The 8,130-nt window shown below is 43.2% G+C and overlaps 2 protein-coding genes across 2 annotated transcripts; both read right to left on the reverse strand.

Moving 5' to 3' along the window:
• Positions 1-6,295: 6,295 nt before the first annotated feature.
• On the reverse strand, positions 6,296-6,878 carry LOC124489738 (uncharacterized). Its single transcript, NM_001402113.1, has 2 exons — positions 6,490-6,878; positions 6,296-6,401 (listed from the first exon to the last, which is right to left on the reverse strand). Exons 1-2 carry the CDS (start codon positions 6,800-6,802, stop codon positions 6,334-6,336), a joined length of 381 nt encoding a protein of 126 aa, NP_001389042.1. The 5' UTR covers positions 6,803-6,878; the 3' UTR covers positions 6,296-6,333.
• LOC124489737 (uncharacterized) lies at positions 6,563-7,355 on the reverse strand. Its single transcript, NM_001402112.1, has one exon. It carries the CDS (start codon positions 7,252-7,254, stop codon positions 6,787-6,789), a length of 468 nt encoding a protein of 155 aa, NP_001389041.1. The 5' UTR covers positions 7,255-7,355; the 3' UTR covers positions 6,563-6,786.
• Positions 7,356-8,130: the final 775 nt, after the last annotated feature.

Consider the following 8,130-nt stretch of genomic DNA (forward strand, 5'->3'; position numbering starts at 1 on the left):
GGCTCAGATCAGATAACAATCGTCGAGAGTTTGATTTAATGAACTTCAGATGAGATTTATAATTCGAGAATGATCTTCGAGTCTGCATTAGTTCCGAGAATTAAAAGTTTTTAACACGCTCCAAAATTGGCTGTTTCTCGCGATCGATTAACTCTGAATTCGGTGAACTTCCAAGAGAAAGCCTGATAAACAGAGATAGGCACGATCGAGAAATAGAAATTTTTACTGAGCATCCGAGATTGGGATAAATCTCCCGACATAACCCGAAATAGACACCTGGGGTGTCACAGCCTTCCCCCCTTAAAAAGAATCTCGTCCCGAGATTCGAATGATGATATTTAAGGGTGGAGAAGCATGTAACTCCCAGACTGAAGATAGATGCAAATTCATGAGAGGGTATCTGACAAGATACTGAAGATAGATTTGGACAGAGTATCGTGACATATCGAGACAAAATGCCGCGACCACTTTGAGATAAGGTCCACAAAAGATAGCACATCAGTATAGTCTCGTAATGGATTACGACTATTAACCGCGATACCAGCGCGTGCCGAGCAGCTCAACCATGTGTGCACCATAGTAGGCTCTCGGTCTCGTCGCGGCACCATCAGTCGTTAGTCATGACACCATTACCAAACGTAACCAATGAAATCCACATAGCAAAATAGATGGAGCCTATGAGAGTATGGCTCAGAAGAGGTGACTGAAGTTGAAGCAAAGATTGTTGGCAAAAGAGCATCAGATGAGACTTTTTATTTAACTCAGAGAACTATTTTATGATCAACATAGAGATTATCAGATCAGATATTAGCACGAGATTTGATATGAGGATGAACCGACCATGAGATCGAGATTGATAAGCTTTTAGAGACATGAGAGAACCAAAGATAACAACGAAATCCATTAATCCACATGGATATGCCATTTAAAGATAAGGTTGGCAAAAACGATGTCATGATGCCTAGAGAAAGAGCATCAGAAATACTAGAAATGAGAGATTAGATTGATCGACATACGATACTTGAGAACGGGTTATAGGAGATAACCAGATAATAGGGCAGAATTATAGGGGATCCCGAGATTCGGATGATAAAGCCGACATGATTCACAAGAAAAAGGGGTTACCAGATCTAGGCGAAAAGAGAGGTAGGCAAACAGGATCATCTAGGATGAGCACAAGAAAGTTTATGAAGATTCGAGACAGGATCTATGGAAAGAAATATGGCCTTGATAGGGTTTGCGCAACTAGACACCAAACAACAAATTCTTTTTGACACAACAAGTGCATAAGGAGACTTGGGTCGGTCTAGCGGTCAAGCTGTGGGGGTCTCTAAACTGTGCAGGTGCAATTTCAAGTGTAAAACACACAAGGCTAGAAACACCAAAACAAGCACGTGATTTGATTTTTTTAAGGGCTTTACTCGGGAACAAGCTAGATTATTTGGGGAAGGGGGTCTTTTAATGAGCAGGACAGACAACCTTTTTTTTTATTGGTTAGGGGAAACAATGGACTGAACAACTATCGTGCCTTCTAGAAAGCAAGGCAAGAGAAACACATATCACGACCTAGTCAAGACTTACCAATCCGACACAAGGTAAAGCATTTCTTATAGTTCCTAACATAGCAGTACATCACATTATTCACAAGTTATTATTGGAATAAAGGTGAGAGAGGCATGTTAGTGCACAAGAGACAATTATGCGACAATCATGATGCATGCTCATTCTAGTCGTCTTCTCAGACCTAACTAATTTTTCGGGTGCTTCTACAGCATCCCTATTAATAGTAGTAGTAGCCTTTATGGCTTATATAAATAGCCACCTAGCTACCCATCTATTTCCTAAGGCTTCACGTCCTAAGTCTAACTTATCGTCCTGACGATCTATCCAACATTGGTTTCTAGCAAGTTTTACTTTTAGAAAAGGTTGGTAATCATGACTTATTGACTTCTCTGTAATGGTATTCGCTCCGATACCAGCTGTGGCGGAACCGCCCGAATTATTCCAGCTTAAGTGCCCAAGTCGCACCCTTAAGGTCAGCAACACACTTAAACAGGAATAACCCGTTAGTCCCTCGGATCTAGTCCGATAAAGCCACTTACCAGGATCGAATACCACTAGCTCACTCGAAGGTGAGGCACAGAGAAATACAATAAAACATAATACCACAAATTTAATAATTATCATTAGTGATTACATTATCGGAGTTTCAGAAATAATAATCATAAAGTTTAATGCAGCGGAAATAACTAACGAAGAAAACCGAGTAATCATGGCGAAGCCTGGCCACGCTACTCCTCCTGGTCCTCTCCTGTGGAAGCAATAACCCACTCGACCGTCTATCCCGGTGGCAGGGATGAAGGCCAAGTCACACCAGCAAAAAATCATCCTAAGGAGTACCTGCAAAAATTGTGCCACAAGCAAGGCTGAGTATACTAATACTCAGCTAGACTTACCCGGTGTGAGGAGTCTACTCCTCTACCTCTAGACATGCAGCTGTTTGGCTGAGGGGTTTGGTTTGCCAAAAGCACTAGCTGAGTCTAAAATCAAGTTTTAGCTTTTCAAGTTTTAGTATGATCCTTTTAACTAGATGTGTACCTAGCTAATCATACATGGTATCAAACATTATATCAATCAACATCTTTTGCCAGTCACCACATTTCCACTTGTTACTCAATGTAGCAGCATGGATCAAGCAGTCTCATTAGCTGCGAGAAGCAGACGATTCAAATCGAGTTTTTAAACCTTGCAAGGTAAACCTAAACACACGACATGTAGGGGCACTCCGTCCCCACACACATCAACCGTCCCCATCGATTCCCTGGCAACAGAACAGGGCTCACCGCCTTGGCGTACAATGCCCCACTGACCCCGACTGGCCGTCGTGCAGTGGCCGCACTTGTACCCACCATAACCGGAATGGGAGACCTCGTCTCAGGTCGCGTGAGGGGTAAAGTCTGCGGGCAGGTTCACTCAGGTACTAGGCTTACCGATTTACCATATTTCTCGGTATGTGTTTAGTACGTTCAAACGCTTGACACACGGTACCACACCTTAATCCTTATTCCAATTTCCGTCTCGTAGACAACGCATCCCCATGGACCGTTGTCCACAGACCACCATCATTATGATATCAAAATGGATACAATCAATTCCTGACCTCGCGCGAGTGCTAGAAAAATCACTCGACTTCTACCGAGATCCCTAATTAATAAGCAGCTACTCGACCTAGCATACTAGTATCCATCTCAAAGGGAATCCTGAGTTCATGCAACTAAGGTTTCGATCAACTCCTACACTTAAGTGCACAATACAAGCCTACAAACATTAAGTGCAGTAAAATAGCATATATAACGGTTATGCATAAAACCGGGGCTTGCCTTTAATTTAACACTTAGGTAGTGTTTGCTGGGTGGCACTCGCTTGGCGAGCATCCACTGGTCAAGTTCATCCTTCCTTGGGTCGTCCACCGACTGCACCTTGTGGGTGGCACCACATCAATTGCTCGATCATCATCTCTCGGTCCTATGTGAGATGCAAGATGCATATGTATGAATATAATGGAATAGCACAAGATACTTTAAGTACACGCTAGCGAATTAAACACTAAGTAGCGAGACATCACAAGCAACCACACCCACTAGCGTTAGCTAACTACGTATCGTCGAGCGCACAACATCACACCACTAAAAAGACGACAAACATTTTGGATATTTACGCAACACAATACTACGTCGCAATTAACTAGAGAAAGAAACATATAAAACAAGACACACATGTCATCACTAGCTTAGTCATGGCAAGCCTATATTAATTTTAATGCTAACCAACCATTTTTAGCCAAAAGGGTGAACTAACAATCAAATAAGCACTAGCAGAATTTTTGGACAGCAATACAACAGTCACTTGTTTTAATCATAACTTTTCAAATATTAATCCAAACATAGCAAACTAGGACTTTCTGGAAAGCTTAAAATGTTCTCTACAACTTTGGTATTGTCATCACAACATGATTAAACACTTAGCAAGGTCAAAAGGTGTTAACACAACAGCGCTGTCCAGATTTGGACAGATTCAGACTTATGACTTTAAAAATTCATAACTGAAGATTCAGGCATCCAAACAAAGTGATCTTAGACTTTCTGGAAAGCTAATAAAATGTTCTACAAATTATTTATAAACATCACTGGCTGGTTTAACATGTATCTAGGGTGAAATACACTATGAAGGCTGTGCTGTCCAGAACTGGACAGATTCAGTCTTCAGACTTTAAACATCCATAACTTAATCTTCAGACCACCAAAAATAGTGATCCAAGACTTTTTGGAAAGCTTGGCAAAAGCACTACATAACCTTTATAATCACCAAGAAGTGATTCCAGGTTTAATCAAATCAAACATTACAGTTTTCGAAATCTGTTCTGACAGAGGACAGAACACAGCAACCAGTTTGTAAAATTCATAACTCTTAAACTATCAGGCCTGTGTTTATGAAATTTTAACACAAGCAATATAAGAAAAGCATCTACAACTTTCTTATAATGACCATAAACAGATTGCAACATTAAATTAGGCAAACAATACAGTCTCTAAAATCTGTACAGAATTTGGACAGATTCAGTTACTGAATTTATAAACAGCATAACTCCTAAACTGTCAGACCTATGGCTGCCAAATTTTAACACCAGCAAGATAATAAAGTTATCTACCACTTTTCTATAGCACATATCTACAGAAAACACAATTTGGTTCATCAAACATACAGCACAACCAAAACAGTGCGTGCAGTCCAAAACAGCAATCAACACATTTCAGCTTCTATATAATTCAAGAATTGCCATGTTTTAGAGACTTGAGTTATTCTAACACTTTACCATTTATTAGAGTTAAATTAATCAAATGAGCACTAACAAGTAGACTTACAAATTTTATTCATGTCATTATGAGCACTAAAATTACCACATTCATTTAACAAACACATTCACCACAATCATCAAATCCGGCATATATTTATATCGAAGCGCTTTTCACCCACTAGTCCGCATTTTAACTTATACACCACATGAGCACTACTAATTGTTACCTGCGACCACAACCATACGCATTTAGACCACAACAAGTAATTCATCGTAACTACGAGCTTAACCAACGCCATCTAACTAGTCGATTAACCAAAGGGATGGCACAACCCGCCATACGACATACACGTCGGCTTGCCTCTTATTAACACAGTCCGAGACACCACATGTATATATATCGCAATCTCTTACGCCATCGACTCTTACTTAACATGAGTTGGCTAACGTCGTATAAGACTTAGCCAACCATTTTAGACATTGCAACTCGAAACACGGGTTGAAGAGGTTAATTAGTTTTTCTTAACCATTCCTCCACTCGAATTAGTCAATGCACAAGTCACTTAAAACACCATTTTTTAGGAGGTCTAACATAGAGACATTAAAACATGGCATAACACTCCATAAGACCTACATTGGTTACTGAAGGACTCAAAGCACTCACGTGCATATGTTATCGGACTGTTCTTCAATTTTAGCAAGGATTTACTCATGAACGCTACTTGCCCCCAATAATTATTGGGCTGCAATAACACTCGTATAAGACCTCTAATCGATCAACAAGACATTTATTTATCAAAAGGGAATGGAATGCACTAATTTATAAAGCTATGCATCGATCTGTCATACAACAAAAATCATGACAGCACCGACAGATACTATCCACTAATCGTTGAAGAATTAAACTTACTTCTCGCTTTGCCACAACAACCCCCTTTAGTCACCTGACCATCGGGAGCATCGTTTACGCGGTTATATGACAGCAACCCAAACGTCGTGTCACACAATACATATATCTGTCCTCGTTGCGAGTATAACCACATCGCGGCATATACCCGCACACCTCAAACAAACATCTCACGCCACCACTACTATATCACACCACGACACTCACACACCTACGTGCACTAATTAAATCCTCGCATCCCACGTATTTCCAAACTTACTCATCACATAAAACAAGCACGACACACATGTTTACCAAAACGCGAATGCGACCTTGCCACGACATATAATCCAAATATTTTATGCCCACATCTAATCAAACACCACTATACACCACATCGACCAAAACGTAATTAGACAAACTACAAATCGCACACCTCAACAACCGCTTGTTCTTTAACCGCAAATGCGATCCCACTAACATGTATTGCCAAAACATATTACACACATCCACATATATACATGCATTGTCTGACATCAACCAAAGCGTATGTATTATAAACTATAAATCAATCAACCTGAACGGGTCGTGACTAGACGCATGGCTGTCCACATGGCTCGGTATTTCGTCGAACGGGCAAGGCACGACGTCGACCACTAGCTGCGAAAACACACAATTTGTTGGCGGCAGTTCATCGAACATCACACACATTGGAAAATAAATACCGAGAACAGCGGGGGTTTCTCACCACAGTTTTCGACGGCGTCGCGGATGGGCTGCGCAAAACAGCGAGCACATGGCGGACGTCGACGGCGCGCTGTCCATGGGACTCCACAAAACAGCGAGCCGGCAGCGCGCGAAGTTGGGGCTGCGTAGATCGGCGGTGGAGCTCGCTGCTGGAATTTTATGGGCGCCCTGGACAGCGAGCTGGGCGGCATTGGCCTCTCGCCATGGGTAGAGCTCGGATGGGGGAAAATGTTGCCATGGGAGGGGAGTTTGGTTGTCCTCCATGGCTGTCCAGATCTCAGGCGCAGCAGGGATTGTTCTAGGCGCTGAAACATGGAGAGGAGCAAAGGGAGGAAGGGGGAAGATTGCAGGGCGTCATGGGAGGAAGAGGTGGGCGAGCTGCTGCTCGCCGTGGACGACGGCGGCTCGCTGCTGCTGCTGTTTTATGGGGAAGAGGGGAGGAGAGGGGCCGGGGCGGCATGGCTCCTACTGCTGTCCATGGAAAAATAAAAAGGACGCAGGAACAGCAGGGGAAGGGAGGTCGTCGGCTGCACTTGTGCTCGTCCAGGGGAAACAGGGAGGGCGCAGGAAGGGTCGAGCCCATGGAGGAGCAGGGCGTCGCGCCCTGGCTGGAGAGCGCCTGCTCCAAGGGAGCTCGGCCATTTGCAGCAGTGGCAGGGGGCATCCATGGCGGCTGGCCGAGCAGAGGTGTCGGCCATGGGAACTGCTGGCAGCCATGAAGCAGAAAGGGGGCGCTGAGAGGTGAAGCTGCAGGGGGTGGCGCCATGGGAGGTGCTTCGATGCGCTGGGGAAGAAAGGGAGGACGCCATGGCTGCTGGCCGATCCTCCCTGCTGCTGGCGTGAGGGAGAAAGGCTGCTGGAAAATGGTTGGTGGCGGCTAGGGGTGGGAATGGAAATTTTCCAATTTACAAGGGAAGAGGGGTTCTATTTATAGAAGGAGCCCTAGGGTTAGGGTTTCAAATGGGCCCAATTGGGCTGGGTTGGGCTGGCCCAAACACGCAAACGGGCTGCGCTAAATTATTTTTTTGGAATAAAAATGCTCGTGCGGAATTTGTCTGTACGCGGAACAGAGTGAAACAGAGTTCGGACGAACGGACGACTACGCGATTAACTCGGTCGAGAGTTTGGTTTGACTTTGCTCGGAAATTAATTCCCTACGCGTGACTGGAAAATAAATCATCCTGAGATTTGACCGGTTTTGGATTTTTAGTCGGAGAAGGCGAATCGCGATATTTTAAAATTGCGGTCGATACGGGGTTTTGAATTCGGTTCGGACATGAGATATTTAGCCGAGTCGTATAAATTAATTTGATGACGACATATTAAGCATTCCGTTTGAGAGTACGGAGTCGGATAAATTTTTGGACATAGATCGAACATCGAGAAAATTGGATTCAGGCTCAGATCAGATAACAATCGTCGAGAGTTTGATTTAATGAACTTCAGATGAGATTTATAATTCGAGAATGATCTTCGAGTCTGCATTAGTTCCGAGAATTAAAAGTTTTTAACACGCTCCAAAATTGGCTGTTTCTCGCGATCGATTAACTCTGAATTCGGTGAACTTCCAAGAGAAAGCCTGATAAACAGAGATAGGCACGATCGAGAAATAGAAATTTTTACTGAGCATCCGAGATTGGGA

Source organism: Zea mays, chromosome 2, assembly GCF_902167145.1.
Source record: "Zea mays cultivar B73 chromosome 2, Zm-B73-REFERENCE-NAM-5.0, whole genome shotgun sequence".
NCBI classification, from domain to species: domain Eukaryota; kingdom Viridiplantae; phylum Streptophyta; class Magnoliopsida; order Poales; family Poaceae; genus Zea; species Zea mays.

Excerpts from the sequence above, each read along its gene's own strand:
- LOC124489738 (NM_001402113.1), bottom strand. The coding sequence starts at position 6,802 with ATGTTTCAGCGCCTAGAACAATCCCTGCTGCGCCTGAGATCTGGACAG. Across the intron at positions 6,402-6,489 it reads CGACGCCGTCGAAAACTGTG|CTAGTGGTCGACGTCGTGCC; the intron begins GTGAGAAACCCC and ends GTGTTTTCGCAG.
- LOC124489737 (NM_001402112.1), bottom strand. The coding sequence starts at position 7,254 with ATGGCGCCACCCCCTGCAGCTTCACCTCTCAGCGCCCCCTTTCTGCTT.